Source organism: Pogonomyrmex barbatus, unplaced genomic scaffold, assembly GCF_055798465.1.
Source record: "Pogonomyrmex barbatus isolate J1 unplaced genomic scaffold, ASM5579846v1 scaffold3, whole genome shotgun sequence".
In the NCBI taxonomy this organism is placed as follows: Eukaryota; Metazoa; Arthropoda; class Insecta; order Hymenoptera; family Formicidae; genus Pogonomyrmex; species Pogonomyrmex barbatus.
Window position 1 is genome coordinate 6,416,853 of NW_028297127.1, and position 18,888 is coordinate 6,435,740.

An 18,888-nucleotide genomic window follows, 5' to 3' on the forward strand; every position below is an offset into this window, starting at 1 on the left:
CTTTAGAGAGGCAATTTTATAATTTTAAATTATACAATTTCTTATTAATTTATAATTTGTATAATTATAATAATAATCGTGAGACATATCTGCGAAGAATACTAACTTTATGATTCTTGCAATATGCAATTAATTTATATATATATATATATATATATATATATATATATATATAAAAATATATATAAAACAAATAGTGAAGGGAAATAAATATTTAATGAGTTAAAGATATATAATTGAAACATTGTACATACTTAATACATTTTAACGGAATTATTACTACATGCTAGAAACGGTGCATAGGTAAAATCGATCTTAAGATTTGATAATAGGAAAATAACCCTGAGTCGAAACTTTATCCCACAAAAAACTCTTTATTCTTTCTCTCGTCTTCAATGTTTGCTGAATCAACGATATCTGTCATACTGTATTGTACATAATATAATCTTATATATTACTTATATATTATATTACAAAATATCATCGTACATATTATATCACATTTCATTTGCGATATACGACGGAGAATCGAGCGAGAACAGCACGAACGAACAGCACGGCTTTGACGTTGTCCGTCATCGTTGTCTTCGTCAACGTCATTGTCATTGTCGTTGTCGTCGTTGTCGTCGTTGTCGTCGTTGTCGTCGTCGTCGTCGTCGTCTCCGCTCGTATCTCATGCTGACAATGCTAATCGCGTTTCTCGTCGGCGTTATGATTGCCGGAGAGCAGAATTTGTCATGCGAGCCGCGAGCGTGGGCGCGCAGTGGATACCGCGCGTGTAATCCCGCGCTTTATATCGGTGGACGATATCGCGGCTTTGTAACTGTAACCGATCTCCGCGTGTCCGATGCACCGACGAGAGAAAGGAGAGACTGAAAGAGCGAGAGAGCGAGAGAGAGAGAGAGAGAGAGAGAGAGAGAGAGAGAGAGAGAGAGAGAGAGAGAGAGAGAGAGAGAGAGAGAGAGAGAGATGCAATAAACGCACAGACATACTAGACGGTTCGATACGCAACGCGTGGTGCACGCATGCACCGCATGAGTCGCATTGCGCTTGAATAATGCATAAGTTTCGCGTAATAAAGCGGTAGACAAGCGGCTCCGGGCGTCCACGCGTCGACGGTGCGCGTAAGAGGCTTTTTGCCTGTTCGCCCCATTTTTGCGGCTAACTGAAAAAAATCAGTATTGTTGGAAACGGAATGAACTCCCTCTTTTTTTTTTTTTTTTTATTTTTTTTTATGCGTCAGCTTCGGAATATGTTGTAGATCAACTCGGAGCGCGGCACGTGTTTATTCCACAAACGTGCGATGTTCGTGAGAAAAGACAGTTATGATTATTTGTTCTCGACGTCGCGCTGCAGCTACATATACATCGTGCGCGCGCTCGCGCTCGATACGATCATCCAATTTATAATTGAATCGTGTGCCGCGAGGTTTTGGATTAATCGTGACTGACATTTACCGTGTATCGCGAAAAATACGTTGCCAATGTGAATTACATTCGCGAAATGATATTACGCGCGCCTACGTGTGCCGCGAGACCTGACAAAATAGCATTTCGATTTATCTCTCCGGCTGCCCGCATGATTCTACTCAATTTACGTCACAAAAATTCACACGTAGCGACAAATAAATTATCTCGCGCGACGAACGAAATGAATCTCGCGACCAGGCGTCCGCTTGTGTTACGATTCGTTATTGGTGTTTCGTCGCGCACGTCATTGCCGAGAGTTGCTTCCCACATGCACATTTTGGTGACCCCAAATTAACGTATCGCTTTGGAGGTCGGTAAACCGAGCACATTGACGATGAATGGAATCGGCGAAAGTCGGGATTCATCCGTTCGATCCGCCCCCCACATCAATTCTATTTCTCCGTTTCAATTACATATCACGGACGCGTATATTAATAATCGCGTCAGCGTGATTAAAGAGACCTCGTCGCTCAATGAACGAATGATCATTGATTTGACAGAGTCCGCCCATTTTCGATCTATCACATCTACGCGGGTAGCCCCCCCCCCTTCCTTTCTCCCCCCATTCGTTCGACTTGCTTGATTTGATTTATGGGCGATCGATGGCCATTATCCGCGGATTTGTCCCGCGCCGGCAGCTCCATTCGAGAAATTCCGGCGAAATGGAATATTGGGATGTCCCATCGGGAATATCGAATGTAATCATCGCCCCCGGTGGATGCATCGCTCGCCACGTTACAGCGCCACGTGATTTTTGTCAGGCCAGGTGTCCGGCGCGCTACCTGGGGACAAATCCATTTGCCCGTACAGCTATCGCAAACAATTGTTCTAACTCCAGGCTGACAGAGGTAAATAGATGACGATAGATTTGTCGTTCACTCCGTGGCTCGCGATTCTTCTCACGTTAGCCGTGTGGACGATAAATTCGTTCGAATAGGTATACGGGATATACGATCCTCTGTGTTACACGGTTCTTTATTCGCGAGCGAATAACATTCCTTCGTGAATGCCGGTTGAGAGGATATTCTCAATTCGCTCAATTCTGAATTCGCATTTCTCTTCCGTGGATCGTACGTATTATTATCGGGCAATTTAACTCAAATAGAACAAGTAGTAAAATTATTACACGTTATTGAGCGTCGCGTGCAGCGATACAATGTGATAACTATGTTACATTTTATTCTTGCAATTCTGATAACATTTATCAGAATTGGTAACATAGTTTTGCAAAATTGTTTGATTGGCAACGTAGTTCTCAACGTAGATTTTGATCGAATAATATGCACGAACACTGTGTAAACGTAACAACCCGGATAATTGATTTGTTTTCTAGAAGTTACTTGTAATTTTATTTGGTATCTGTACGATTGATATTTATATTGTAATTTAGATCACGTATCACTTTCTGCGTCCGACCGTCGCTCTCGATGTTTCATAAACGGGCAACATTTAAGCGACATAACGCGTTGGCGGCAAGGAGGTTAAACAAACGTCTTAATTAAACGTGGCGCTCGTCATTTCGACGGCGCATTAAATTGAACATGTTTTCCCGCAGGCTTCATCCGGCGATACCGAAGAGATAAAGACAGAAAGCGCCGTTATCAGAGCTGCCGATCGCTTTGGCCTGTAATGAATCGGAGGTCCGCAGAAAGACCGTCGGTCCTTTCTTTGGTTGTCAGAGTAATCAATAGGAATAATTATTTTATAAAATAAGATTATTGATTTTATTCCCTTAAATATTATCGCAATAGCGATATGAATAATGCGGCGGAACATGTTGAAAAATACATGTAGAATTGAAATGGAATATCGCGGGATTGAAATTGATATTGCGGAATTGAAATTCTCTCAAAGTCTACATAGTTAATTAATTAATTAGAATTAAATGAAAGTAGAAAATGATACGGTTATATTACGTCCAAATGTAATTTATTTATGATGAAATTGAATACACAACGATTAAATAGAATGAAAAGAAAAATTATATTCTCGTATACGCGTGTAATTCCTCAATTATACGTCGGATTTTTTACGAAGTATTAATCAAAACATTATAAAATTTTATAATTTAAAAATATATCAAGCTGCCTGTGTGGATTAATAAACGTTAACGATTTATGAGAGAGATTTATGAAGAATTTGTAATCTGAATAGTCTAAATATAAATTACATTATTAGATTATTATTTGTAATATTATTAAGTGCATTAAGTCATGACGTAACGTCTATTAAAGAGAATTGCTTCAAAATTTGAGTGTATTTTCCAATGTCTTCCCATAAACCGGCATAGTATTTATATTGATGCTAATAACTATCGTTATTAACATCAATATAAATACTATGCCGGTAGTCAGAGAAACTACTCCCTGGGGAAAACGAGATGGCATGATAAATATCGACGTTGTCGGCCATAATTTATCGGTTACAGAATCTGGATGCATCTCGGAATCCGTATTAACGTGTTTAATTGCGGATAAACCGAGAAGAAAAATGGCGCCGTGGCGTCGCGCCAGCATCGGAACAATGCGATATCGTGACGAGCGGCGGCACAAATCCGCCGACCGTTGAAATTAATTCGGATTTTCGGTCCTGCGAAACCGAAAGGGGTTGCAAATCGTCGCAAATCGTCAACCGAGATTGCCACCGTTGACACTTCGTGTGATGAACTCTGAGCAAAGAGTTAAACAGTCGCGAAATAAATATTTATACTTGTACAAATAATTCGGAAAACTCACTCGCGTCTCGCCCAACAGTTCGCAACAGATATAAAAAAAATTGAATATATATTTTCATTGAATTCCCCGTGGATTCTCGCGCGAGATACAAAACGTTACGTACGAAGTCGAGGGGTGTGTTACAGGGATAACTTTTTATTGCGATCTGATTACATCGATTTCCAATTCAGACGGATTGGTGAACTCGCGACTCGGGTGATTCCGAGGCTCCGTAATTAATTTCGGATTTTCTTTCCCGCAGAGAATAAAAGGTCGAATTGCATTTGCCATTGTAGAACTTTGCGATTATTATTCTTTTTTTCTTTTTTACTTTTACGTCATCAAATATAAGGCGCGAAGGGATTCGATACGGTTTCGTCTCTTCAATGGCTTAAATTGCGATCTTCTTCGACGCGCTTATGCGTCATACGGAGATCCGTTCCGCGTTTCCGCGTTCGCGACGATATTATGGCAGCAAAGGGTGATCAAAGGGGTGGGTTTGAATCGCCGGTTGTGACGCCTCAATTACAGCGTATTTATATGCCATTTCCGTCGCGCGACATGTGATTTATCGATTTACCTCAGGTTTAGTCGCGAAAAGTTCCGTCTTTCCTTTCATGGCGACGTGAAACCGGTATCGATCTCCGTGGCGTCTAGGCGACGACGTTAAGCGGACCTATAAAACTTTGATATTAATCGAAACCATAAAGTGTGCACCACGGGCACCCCGCGATGGTTGTCGTGCCGGTCGCCGTGTCGTTATCGTCGTCATCGTCCTTGCGTATCGTTTACGAAACTCCGTCTCTTCCGCTCGAGATCGCTAACGCATCGCTTCGTTATTTATTGCATGCCGTAGCTCCTCCTCCTCGCGCAGACGGGAATAAACAGGACGAAGTTACGTTAGCGGGATAAGCCAGCTGGTGTGGGAAAATTTTCCCTTTAATCTTTCTTCCCTAGACATCGAGTTTATGTTCCGCTTTTTACTCCCATCTTGGGTTGATTTTGAAACGCCGACGTGTACAAGCGGGCATTTTCTTTCGGTTATAACGGGCAAAACTTTCTTCGACAAATTTGGAATCGATTTTCTCGAGGATAACGCGAGGATAACGCTTTTCTCCTTTGCAACGTTTCCATCTCCGTCAAAGATACCGAGTCTCTTCCACCGGGCGGAACGGATTTGCGCGTGTTGCCTCCACCACGTTCTTGCCCTAATTTTTTAACGTCTGATATTTCTCTTAATAATATCAATCATATTTAACGATCTCCGATCTCGCAACGCGATATAAAACTACTGCACGATGTTTATCTGATTTTATTAACTCGCTTCCTCTCTCCTCTGACTTGGTCACTTGAGAGAGAGAGAGAGAGAGAGAGAGAGAGAGAGAGAGAGAGAGAGAGAGAGAGAGAGAGAGAGAGAGAGAGGAAGAGAGAAAAACAATCACTGCGAGAATTAGGACCAACGGAGCCTCGTTCATCATCGTCGTATCCGACATCCGCGAGCCCTTTTAACGCGTTGCAATTTCGACTTCCGTTCCTTTTGACAGAGCGGGAGGAGAACTCTCGTCCTCCCACGCGATACTAGTTTAATTATCTCAGCCTCGGAGGCTGCGGAGAAAAAGTAGATGGAGATAGAGAGAGATAGAGAGAAAGAGAGAGAGGGAGAGAGAGAGAGAGAGAGAGAGAGAGAGAGAGAGAGAGAGAGAGAGAGAGAGAGAGAGAGAGAGAGAGAGAGAGAGAGAGAGAGAGAGAGAGAGAGAGAGGGGAGGGGGGGGAAAGGAGGAGAGAACTGAACGAGCTGGAGTTTCAGAGTCGTGATGAAGTTTCAAGAGTTTCTCGCGTAGACGAGGTAGCTGAGGTATCGATATGTTGTTTACGCATCTTTTGATTTTTTTCTTTTTTTCTTTTTTGCTTCATTTTCTATCCCTCTTTTTTTCTCTTGTTCCCTCTGAAATCCTTTTAACGTGGCCTGCGTCACGTGGCGGAGGATGAAAAGCCACGGCGGAAAGTTTCTGTCTTTCTCGAATGCCTCGTGATGCCGTCGCGATTTTCCATGCCGATTGGTAATTCTTTGAACGTTCGCCGCCTCCTCCATCCTCCTTTTTATCAGCGAAAAAAAGCGAGAAGGGAAACGTCGTTACGTACGTCGGAGATCAAACGGAGAATTTGTCGCTCTTTGATCGGGCGTGTCATCGTCGAGTAACGCATCATCGAGCTTTTTCGGAAAGATTATATTCCAGTTGGAAAATGTGCTTCTCTCTCTAGTAGAGCACACTAAGCTCGGATATACCGTGCGGATTAAGCGCGAATTAATTATCTCGGAGAAGCTCAGTACCAAGCCGACATTTCGGTCTTCTAGACGTAATGGCGACTTTATGCTTTCATGATAAAGCCGACGTGGGTGTGCAAAACTGTAAATTAGAAATGCGAAATGATATAAAAGATTTGTCTTCGTTACGTTTTACAAAATGTCATTTATCTTGATATTATTACTTCTTCTTGTCTCTGTACTTATAATAATAGCACAATTTTCATCAAGTCTTTTATTAGTTTTTTATTAGTTTATTAATTTATTAATTTATTAATTTTATTAGTTTATTAGTTTTTTATCGCGTCATATTTTAAATTTTCTTCATTGTGCTTGTACAGAGAATTATTAATTTCTTGTCGTTTTATTTTTCTCTTTTAATTATAGTAGTTATATAAATTATCCTTACGGACTGTCGACACAAAAGATAAATGCAGGAGGCTAGAAAAACTAAAACGCTATCGAGAGGATCTGCCGTCGCTTTGGTAAATCGAAATATAGATACTCTCCGCGAACTGCAAGCTAATAAGATAGAGGAGCGTAATAGAATAAAGATTTGCCAAAGCTCTTTGTTCGTTACCGTGCTTAGATCGATAAACTCGTTACCAGAGAGACGCCGGTTTTGTATCGGAACCCGGTTGATCTCGCGCAAGTTGTCTCTTGTCCGGTCGATCCATTTCACCTTCACCGTACTCCCGCGAGAAATTTCTCGAGAAAATGGTAATTGCCACAATTTCTGTTTCTCTTATCTTCGAGCGAGCGAAAAGTGTCGTCGGACGGATCAAACGGAATTTTCGTTGCGACTTTGATTAAAGTGTAATTATTGAGGTTGCCCGGGGGAATCTCGGGGGTCATCTCTTGCGAGAAAATCTTATTACAAGATTTCGTTCGAGATACCGCTCCCCTTCGTGATGGTAGCTTTTTTCCACCGGAAAGAGTTTCGAATATATATATATATATATATATATATATTATATATATATATATATATATATATATATATATACGTGACCTTTACGCATCCTTATTGACGGGAACCAGTTGATTCGGTTATAAAACAGAATCGATGAAGATAATAAACTCGATCACAATGCCTCGAACAATTCGATATCCATCGTATTTTCGCTCGCAAGTAATTAGTTCTTTGTCGATAATTATTTTTTCTACAGACTCTTTTCATCTCAGAATTTTCTTTTCATCCCAGTACCAATTACTTTAATTGAATCAGTAATAACGTTTACAATGTAAATAATTACACGGGTATAGCAGATATCTCCTCCGTTTTGTAACATTGCTAAAGTATCTCGGCGTGAACATCTTCATTATACAATTTTTATTATGATTTTCCTGCAACGGGGAAAAACATTTCATAGTTATATGATTTCAGTCTCTCTCTCTCTCTCTCTCTCTCTCTCTCTCTCTCTCTCTCTCTGTCTCTCTTTCCGTTTCAGTTTTATTCAAGCAAAATTGCTTGTTCACGTTCTTCCCGCTGATTCAATTGCGAATTCTTCGGGTGCACCTCGCGATAAATCGGGACACGACACGAAGCCAAGCGGCGGGGGGAGGCATCCCCCTCGTAAGCTTGTGCGCATTGCCGTTTCGGTACCCGCATGCGGTACGAACCGGGTGACGCGCCTTGAATTTAATGGTCGACACACCGCGAATCGGTCCACGGATATCAAGAACGGCCGTCGCTACTCGCAAACGACATAACGCATTTAGGGGAGAGGGCCGTGTGCGTGTCAGGATAACGCGATTCCACTCGGAAACCTATCCCGAACTCATCGAATTCCTATGCGCGCGACGACGTATCCGAACGGTCGACTACATCGGTCGAAATGACGTTAACATGGTTGCGTTCGCGCGAACGCGAACGGCAATTTGCTCGCGATGCTGCCGGGGAGGGGGGTGACGACTCGCGTTATCGACACCCCCAATTGCGATCAGATTGCGGTATCGTCGATGCGAGCGGTGTACGAAATGTCTATCGCGAATATTCGATGAATCTTAAATATATACTTCGCGTTGCGGTGTTGACTCGGTGTTCGAAAACTAATTTTCCAAACGATATTATTATTATTATTATGGCTTTGAAATTATAATATAATAATATATAAATATTATATATCGATATATTAATATAGATTAATTTATAAATATTATTACATGTAATATAAATTTAAGTTTATAAAAACGAAATAATATATATATATATATATATATATATAATAATTACAGATTCATTTATTTAATATTACATTATTTTTAATATGAAGATATAAATAAATAGTTGTAGTTTAATATTTTAAAATTTCTAAAGAAAAAATATGATACACTTACTCACATATCGTGTGAGGATCTTATAAAATTTGAAAAAGCAAAAATTAAAGAGAAGTATCTTGATTACTCGCATTTGAGTACCATTATTTGTATTGATTTACCGGTGCGATGTTTGACACGGACGCCTTGAAGACGCTTTGAATTACCGAGATATATAACGTTGCATATACACAATATAAATTTATTTTCCGGATGCATTAAGAAGATATCTCGGTCATTTGCCTACTTTTGCCCATGCTCGTGTTATACCATCGCCAGCAGCTCCTCGTGGCGGAGGAAGGGCCTCTTTTGTCGGCTCGCGTAGGCGTAGAGGTCGTCTTGGCAGCTTCCTCTGTTGTAGAATCGACGGAAGTGGCCCGGCTACCGTCGGGAGGATGTCACAATTAATGCTGACCGGGGCTCATTAGTACGTTTCCTTTTTCCCTGAGTCATATCGCCAATGGCGACCACGCCGAGGAACCGGGAACGCTTCCAGAGATGTTAAATGAAAAAAGCACTTCCTGAATACACATTTACAGTTTATTTGAATCTTTATTTCTATATTCTTCTGCTGCGCGCATTAGATATCGTCGAAAAGAAGGAACAATTTTTCTCCATCTACGAAATCGGGCTCGTTCGAGTTAGCCCAATACCTGAGCTAAAATCAGTAGGTACTCTCGAGTCCCTCGTCAGCCGTTTCGTTGATTCAAGATGGTATTTATTAATTCATCTCTTCGTCCGATTGGAATTTGTATTTTCTTCAGACGTACGTATATCACGTCCGTGATGATGCGTGTGTAGGTGTAAGTGGCTCGATTCTCGGCGCTATTTAACGTCGTCGCGTCCCAACCGGCGCCGTAAATCACAACGAGATAAAACCTCGCGTATGGAACCTATCGTGTTGAGCTCACGCCGGAAACGTGAGTTAAGTCGACACTTCCCATAATATTGGCCCCGTTTACGTCACGCTAATGTAATATTATGTCTACATGTGAGGAAAGACGATCGGGAGATAAGTGGTTTTTCGACGGGCATGAATAACGATCGGATATCATCATTAACGATTTGATTTTCGAGTAACGCGGCGAAACCGAGTCGGGATGTTGTACATTTATACAATCGCCATCTGTAATTCTAGGACGTCGCAATATATTTCTGGATGGATTTAATTATTTCATACACATCGAGTATGATAAAACTGTCTTTTATCCCTGATTCGATTTTGATAGTTCCATTTTTTTATCAGATTGAACGTCGGGGATCGGCGCATTTCCCACGTACTTATAAATATCAGAAATGGAAGTAAATTAAAAAATGCATCGCGTATCGATGAACATTTCGTTCGGTTTAATTTTGACGTGTATTTTTGGCGATGACGTTATCGGGAAGAGTTTAAGCTTGCATTATGTGAAATACTATCGGTTAATTTCCTGGGGCGAATACAAATTTGTATGTAAGCGCATCGGTGTAGCGCGTAACGTGCTTACAATCAGCTTATAAGCGAACCGATATGGCCGGACCATGTTCGTCAGCTTATCGTGCTTGTCGGCCATGTATTATGTTTGTTTGTTATTCATGTCATATCGTTCTTAAACAACATCGGCAACGTTGGGAAAGGCTCGACCGGACCGGAATCGCCTCTCCATTGAAACAGAACAAACGAGACTGCCAGCTTGCTTCCCCGCTAATTAGATCTCGAAAACTGGGTCGCGCTGTTGTTAGTCCATATTGAAGAACGAGGAAAGAGGATACGATTCTCCGCCGCGAAATTTTTCAGCAAATACTTGCTCTATTCTCACTAACGCGATGGCTGAAGCTTTCAACTATATTTGGAGTACTATATCTGAAAGTAAAACACACACGTATACACGTACACACGCATGCACATTATATTTGAGTGTTTTTTTTTTTACTTTGCGAATTTTTTTTACTTTGCGAATAGAAATACTTAAAAAAAAATGGTCTGAAATCAACATCTCATATTTTTAATATAGTTTTCGGTTTTGTATTCTTTTTCTCTTTATCTCTACCCAAATTCAATATTGTAAACAATATGTGATAAAATATATTAAAATCAAATGGGATTTCAATTATGTTTTGTAATAAATAGGATCCAGCAATTTTCAATAAGTTAACACAAGTGTGAGAGCAATATGTGTTTGCAAGTTGTAGCTTTTATAATGAAATGTATTTGTTGCGCGGAAATTTCTCCACTTCACTAATTTTCCTAACTAATTTCGCGGTTTGTAAGAGAATACTGTTTGACTTATCAATAGCACTGATTGATTTTATTAACTGATTGATTAAATTACCATCCACTTTTGTTTATTGTTTTCCGAATTGTAATCGAGCTCTCCGATACTTTTCCTCGTTAATAGTTTTCTCTTGTTGCTAATTAATTTTGACAATTAAAATTATCAAATTAAATATCACATGAAAATTTATTTATTTAAATTTATTTATGATTACTTCGAAGTTGTATATGTCTTTAAATTCTGGAAATGTATTTTAATTGCAATCTTCATAACTTAATTAACAGAGTTCATATGTCTCATCATTAAATAACATTGTAGTTGTATCTCTCTTTAAAGTTTCACTAGAGGAAATCGCAGTGGGGAGGAACATCGCAATTTTGGTTCCTGAAGCAATTAGGGTTAAAATAGTTAACTGTTACGTTGCGAACTAAAGTGACGTGATGACAAATGATAGCTCACGAAATACTTAATGTAATTTGGGTTCATGTTTTTATAATATTTTATTAATTTCACTAATATCCATATTTCATTACCAGTTCTTTTTATTTCAAAACATGTCAGAAATAAACAAATGAACAATAGTAATTGCAAATTGTAGACCTTTACACGCAAACTTTTGCGATCGCTCTTGTGTATCGAGAATCACATATTATCTCGAAAAAAATAAAACTTTTATTTTGTAACGTTGTTCGCTTTGTTTTGTAACAAGTTACAATAAACAGAATCATGCATTGCAAATTTTGCGCATATGTATCATTAGTGTTTATTGCGAATGCATTGCGAATGCAGCTGCAATTATTTCGCATATTTTAGAATATATTTTATCAATATAAGCGAATTAAATTGGACATGGTTAAGTTAATCCAATGCAATATTCTCTTCTTTTGTAAGAGATGGGGGGAAAAAAATAAATTCTCTCAATAAAACCTACCATCTATCGTCGGCTCGCAAAACATATGTATTTTCCGACGATGCAACGCATACGCGTTTTTAATCTCGCTTTTCCGCTTTTCTTTATATTCCGACAAAATCGTCCAGTTGTCTTTATAATATATTGGGAAGTCAGGTATTTTCCGCGGAAAAAAATTGTTGTATGTGTTGTATGTTTGCCCAATGCGTAAACAGCTCTGTATCTCTAAGTCGTGTAAGAAGATTACTAGCTCCATGCTTGTTGCGTGTTACATTTCCATTTACTTGCCAACATTTTCTAGCTGGGAATTGTCGCATCATTGTCGGATCATTGTTACCTGAATATTGCGCCGGAATATTGTATCCTATGCGCGACTACTATTTCTCTTGAGCTTTCCAAGAACGCCAGGTCTCGTCGAAATGTTGCGTTCCACAATTGCATTATAGCGCTTTAAAAAAAAATCGATAAGGTTTTAATAGGAAAGATGTATGTTTTAATAGAGGAAAGATAATATATACAGGCACAAGTTTGCGGATTACATTAAATAATTTTTTTTTCAATCAGAATTAAATGCCGATTTATATATGAAAATATTACATTATTTATTATTTGTTGACTTGTAAGATTTTTCTAATAAATCGCGTTTTTCCTCAGTTCGAAGGCACGCCGTCGGAAGGAGTAATTTCAAATATTGATCAACGTGCACGTTGTTCAATCGAATATTTGTTGTAAAGAACGCGGCAGCGCCGGCAAGTCATGGGGTCGTAATAGCGGAACTTGCGATTGTTTGCGGATGTCAAGTCGATCGCTTTTAACGACGTACATCACGTTGATCTCTCGATAAACTCGGCCGCGACACACGCGCTATCGATTGTAGCTTGCCGCAAATACGGCGCAGGCGTGACAGACTGGCAACAATTGCGCCACGTAAAACGTAAAACACCGAGTCGCATTCTCGAAAATTGGAAAATGGAAAACAGATTAAAAAAGATCGTGCTACACGATCGCGTTACAGCCATGACACGGCTCGAAATTAAATTGGTACCGGTATGGAAAATCCATTCGGAATCAAATTCGGAAATTATCATGGGAAATAATCAATCATATTCTGATCTCACTGATAATCTGTATATCCCCGATTTCCATAAAAGATTTGCATAATAAATTCGAGGATGTAGAATGCGGCGCAAAAGTCTTTTTTTTTTTATTGTCGCCGTTATTGTTAAAGCGTAATGTTGTTTGGTGTCTCTCTTTCTGGTATTTATCCTAAAGAACGAACGCATAAATATCCAACCCTTTGCCATTGAGAGGATAGTTGTATAGATGAATCGAGTTTTAATCTCATTGCGTCAAATAAAACCCTTCTTTACAGGGATTAATAATCATCATGGTTGCATGCCTCAAAGCCGATTGATCGCATAACGCTACGCAGCTCTGACTAATGTCACCTGATAACCTATTTATGGCCTATTTTGCCTTTTTGCGACACACAACACCCTCGTGGTTGAAAAATGAAAATCAGAGGGAAGATAATGCACATCCGTCCATTGATATTTAATCATCAATCGCGATCGCTGGATGCTATTATTTGTTAAAAAAAAAAATCTATCATTTCACAGGAAAAGAAAATGTCACAAGTATATACAAGTATCATATTTATTTATGTTTTATATATTTATGTTTTATTATTTTCTTATAATGCTTGTCAGATATCTCGTGATTGAAATATGAAAGGAAAATATAAAAACGGTCTGATTTTGTTTTGTACTTCGGGAAAGAAGCGTTTTTTTATACGTGTTTATTTCTTGAATTACGCTAGATCTTCGTTGCGTAGTTTTCTCTTGAAAAATCTATGAAAAAATAATTTAATTAAACGTGCAAGGTAGATTATTTTATGCGTATTTCTTTTTTCAAATTTTACTTTATGCTGCTCGTACCATAAAATCTGAGTCTACTCTGAAAAAAATCTGCAGCGTATATCAAGAGATGTCTATATCGACTATATTTTTTATGAAGCTAAAAAAACAAACAAGGCGTTGACGTTTCAATTCACGTATATACGTGCCATTTCCGAAAGGAAAACAGAGATATGGGAAAAATAAGGACAATATATAAATTCAATAAAAATAATCCAACGGGTAACGATTAAAAGCCTCCATGGCAGAAACGTGACAATATAGTAGTCCACTGCGCGCCGCTGAATAAATAAAAGACATGGCATTTCCATTATCGCGCTTCATAATTTCGAGTAGTAGGACAAACGAATAGGCCGCTGCGTCGAGGACACTTTTCAAATGCAAATCTGCGAGCCATTCACCGTATGACAATCCTTCATTAGGAGAGTTCTCGGGATACACAAGCGTTTATGTAATTTCTCTCTCTCTCTCTCTCTCTCTCTCTCTCTCTCTCTCTCCTCTTTCTTTTTTCCGTCGGCAACATTTTAAAGTCCTTCTCGAACGTGGTAAAATATCAAGGAGACACAATCGCCGTTTCTCTCCATCTTCAGGAAGTAGCGAAAAATCTTTACGGACGATCTTTACGGACTGACGTGACTTCTCACGGATCTACATCGCGGATGCTGATTAGTTTAGCGGTCTTTTCACGCTCCCGCGACATTTTCCCTTCTCTCGACCTCGACCTCACCCCGTCAATGCATATCCGATGCATCTCATTTGATTATGTCCTCCCGCGCGTCTTGCCGCGTTATCACGTATGAAACTGACTAGTGCAATCCAATTATTGTCGTGACGGCCGCCGGCGTCAGGACAGATCCTACCCCGCCCGGGCAGATTTTATTCAGCTTTGATACGTTACGAACGTCGCCGTCGCGTCGAGAGCTTTTATTCGAGCTGGTTTCAACCGGCTGGAAAAGATTACCGTATAAAGAAAGCGTAGCGATAACGTTACGATGGGACTTCAGATACGAATTGAAGTGTTTATTTGTGCACCATGCATAATTTTACGTACGCATACTGTGCGTCATGCATAACTTTACGTACAAACAAATTAATCTAAATTTGATTTCTCCCTCGTACGTATTAAATTTATGAAAGATAGATAGATTCACACACACACACACACACACACACACACACACACACACACACACACACACACACACACACACACACACACACACACACACACACACACACACACACACACACACACACACACACACACACACACACACACACACACACACACACACACACACACACACACACACACATGTTGATAAAGTCCAGATGTATGGAATATACATTCATTGATTCATAAAAATATAAATTTCAGAAAAATTCATACGTATATAAAAAAATTGCAGTGTTGGCATTTAAAAAAAGGTACTCGAACTAAAACGTTTGTGATATAGTCCATATTATAATCCTCGAGTGATTATTTCGATTAATAATTTCGATGCTTTTCGCTGCGTGTTTGTATTTATTATATTTTTAACCGTTTAATTAAATAACATTTTTAACGCGTCTAATGAGCGATTTATTATTATTATACCGCAAATTGTAACCAGCAAAGCGGAAATTGTGACACGTTATTAGCCTGTTTTTTGCGCTTTCTTCAAGGGAAAAAGCATTTGATACTGATCCAATTAGATGCTACGATCTTCTTCTTCGCTGACTCGGCTCGCCTCAGAGAGTGGAAATTTGCTGAAAGCTGAAGTCTAAAGTCTCGCGCGGATATTGCGCGTCATAGTTAGCCACTTTGCTGAGGAATGATTACTCCCTTTCGACTACCCCTTACTACCCTTTTTACACCTCGTATATACCCTCGAGATATTTGAGAGTGGAAGACGGCTGTAAACTTACTCAATCAATAATTCACCGTTGAACATCAACACGTGACTCTAAAGATTGCTGATTATTTCCCTTAAAAACGAGTCCCTTATCTCCATTACGAAATCTCATTTGAATTTGTGTTCATTTTACAATCAAGATTTCGCTGTCATCTGAAATTTCAGTTTCCAAAAAAGAATTAATGTAGCTTCCTTAATTATATTCAGAATTAAAGTCGATTTCAAAGTAAATTTCTTATATGTATTTAAAGAGATATGTTGATTCCAGATTATTTAGCCACACGCCCCTGATATTTTCGGTAAACATCTGCCGAGATAGCTCGCATACTTAATGGGAAAAATCGATATCTGCTCCTGACGTTACCAACTAGTTTTAATATCCCATAGCAATACGGGTGCGATAAAGAAACGGCGAAGTTCACGGCAAATTCACGAAGATGTCATAAATTTACGGCGGCCCTCGTACGTCTTCTCCTTTCGAGGCGACGTCTGACGTAGTTCAGGGTGGTAAGTGCCAAGGGTGGCATCGGCTATATCGCGGCTTTTAATTTCCACCGGCGACCTTGGGCAAAGAAATCGTAAATTTCTCACGCTCCCGAGTTCTACCTGGGCGTGGCAGGCGCGACGAGAGGAAACAGATAGGCGGTCGAAGGGACGAGGATTTTTCCCCGAGAATCGAAAGTTCTCCCTCCCGCTTTCGCGTCACGAGGAATTCTGACAGCGATTATTCGTTCCCCCGAGACACGAAGGCATCTTCTCGGAAAAAAAATCGCACATTTTTCGTGGCTTTTTCACTCTCGTTACCATGAAATCCTGAAAATGCTTCCCTTAATCTTGGATAGAAATATATTGTCGGAAGACGCTCCTACGGAAGGCCAACCTGATGGCGTCACTTAACTAGAAAAGTGAACTATGTTTCTTGTAAGTTTTCAAATTTTTCAAATTTTTCCTCGCGACAGGAGAGACGAATTGACAATTGATTATGAAAAATGTGTGTAATAAACTGTTCGTTAGTCGTGTGCTCGGTATTCGTAATACGATTCGTAGTAACGCTTAATTTTTAGCTTTTGTTAGACACGAATAAAAGTCGAAAAGCGAACCGTTTAGCGCTTGACTCGCAATGTGGCTTTTAGAAGGCTTGTCGAATTTCGCTGCTAGTTCTCACGATAAATGCACTTCACTTTGTGCATAACTCCGGCACGGCAGCGATTACACAGTGTAACCCGTATTTTGCATACCGTTGTCGGAAAAAGTTCGCGACGTACCCTGTAATCAGAACACTTTCGCTCTGCGCCAAGTCCAAAGCGATAAACACATTTCGTATCTTGACGCAGGTGCGCATCCTGCTCTGGGTGAACGCTTATCTGAAATTTCGCACACTAACACATCGATCCTTACGCCAACGCTGTCGGCAAAATTATCGAGAAACTCCGTGCACAATTTAATACTTGATTTGCAAAAGTCTATTTGCTTTTGATTTAAATTTCCAACATTAAATTCTAATGCAACTTTAATGAGCATAGCTAAGTACGCAGTGTGTGTGTGTGTGTGTGTACACACAGACACACACACATACACATAATATATATATATATATATATATAAGAATATAAGAAGAAAAAGAAAAAAAGATATGCATTAATATGCATTAAATTTCTACAAACAAAAGATCGTTGTCATTTCTGATTCCGCTGTCTCGTTAATTATTGAATCCCAGTTGAAATCCCGGATTTATCTTTCGTTCCAAGAGAATCGTAAATTGAGAGTTGTCAATGATACCGTACACAATGATATTCCCGTTACCGAAGCCAATCACACTGGATCTCCCTGTCGCAGGATGGACCATGAGGAAACGCAGTGTCGGCTGGTAGTAGACGAGTGGTCGGCCACGCTCGCAGCCTATCATCGGTCGCCGTTGTCGACGCATTCCCGGTATATCCAATCTCGAAGCAAGTGGCAGGTGTCGTGTGTGACGGCAGACACGAGCTCGACAGGTGCGATAATCGAGGGTGGCCCGGTTGTTGCCGCCGCCGGGCTGGCGATGCGACGATGAGCTCGCCGAGGGTGCTGCTACCCCTCCACACCCGACCAAAGGTAAGATGGCCTTTTTATCATCGACGTGCACTTATTTTTCGTTCTCGAAGATATCTCGTTTCATTACTCTTTTTTTTTCTCTCTCTTTCTTCGCTCTTGATCTTATGGTTGCGATTTCGTAACAGAAGTTTTTTCTTGGAAGAACTTTCAAATAATTGACGATCCATTTTCTCAGGCAAAAATTTTTTTCCACTATATTTTCTTGTAAAATTATTCTACTCCTCTAGATAATTTTTTGTTTGTTTCGTAAACTGATATATTAGTTGATTGAAAAATATGTATTTTTTTATTTTTTTATAAAAATTAAATCATACTTGGAGAAATTATTTTTAGTAAATGTTATTAATATTGATATTTTTTAAACGATTGAAGGAAATATCGCGTTTTTGTGAAAATTAACTTATCCTCGAATAAATTGTCCTCGAATAAATTTTTTTTTATCTCGTTTGGAGCGAAAGCTATTCCGTGTAAGGTGGAGCATCACGTTGATTATATATGTCAAACTTTAAATCGCCACAACCTTGAGTTATTATCGACGTGGCATATCTCATTGATCCATTTATCCTTTCGATTTTTATGTAATAAAGGGAAAGTAACGAAACGAAACGTATAATCACGAGTGCGAAAACATCGAACATGTGCGAAATAATATCGCCTCTTCCTCGTGTATTGCGCGACGTGATCTACAGAATCGTGACGAATGGCGAAAGAGCGTTGTTAGTGCGAGTGGTCTCTACGTGTCTAAGTCTCTTACCTTTGTGCCTCGGCAGCCCCGCGTAATAGCAAGGCCGGGTAGTCTCGAGAACTGCATCAACGAGGCCGAGCGACGAGGAGCGGCTGGCGGTTCAAGGCCGAAACTAAACTTCGCGTGGCCATGGACCACGAGGCGAGGAACGGAACCGGCAGCAACGACAACGAGGAGTACATCAATATTTACTTCATCGTCGGCGACCGCAGGGAGACAACCACTTACAAGGCGAACCAGGTCACGGACATGGAACTCAAGGGTGA

General features: G+C 39.9%; 1 protein-coding gene across 4 annotated transcripts in view; it reads left to right on the plus strand.

Annotated features, from left to right (window-relative positions):
- Pde9 (phosphodiesterase 9) overlaps positions 1 to 18,888 on the plus strand; it is a 127,681-nt gene that overhangs the window by 73,004 nt on the left and 35,789 nt on the right. For all 4 annotated transcript variants that reach the window (XM_089079759.1, XM_011642036.3, XM_011642037.3 and 1 more), the window contains 2 exons: positions 17,620 to 17,877; positions 18,648 to 18,884. In XM_089079759.1, the coding sequence (XP_088935885.1) occupies positions 18,752 to 18,884 (133 nt within the window). In that variant the 5' untranslated portion in view covers positions 17,620 to 17,877; positions 18,648 to 18,751. The remainder of the gene's footprint in view (positions 1 to 17,619; positions 17,878 to 18,647; positions 18,885 to 18,888) is intronic.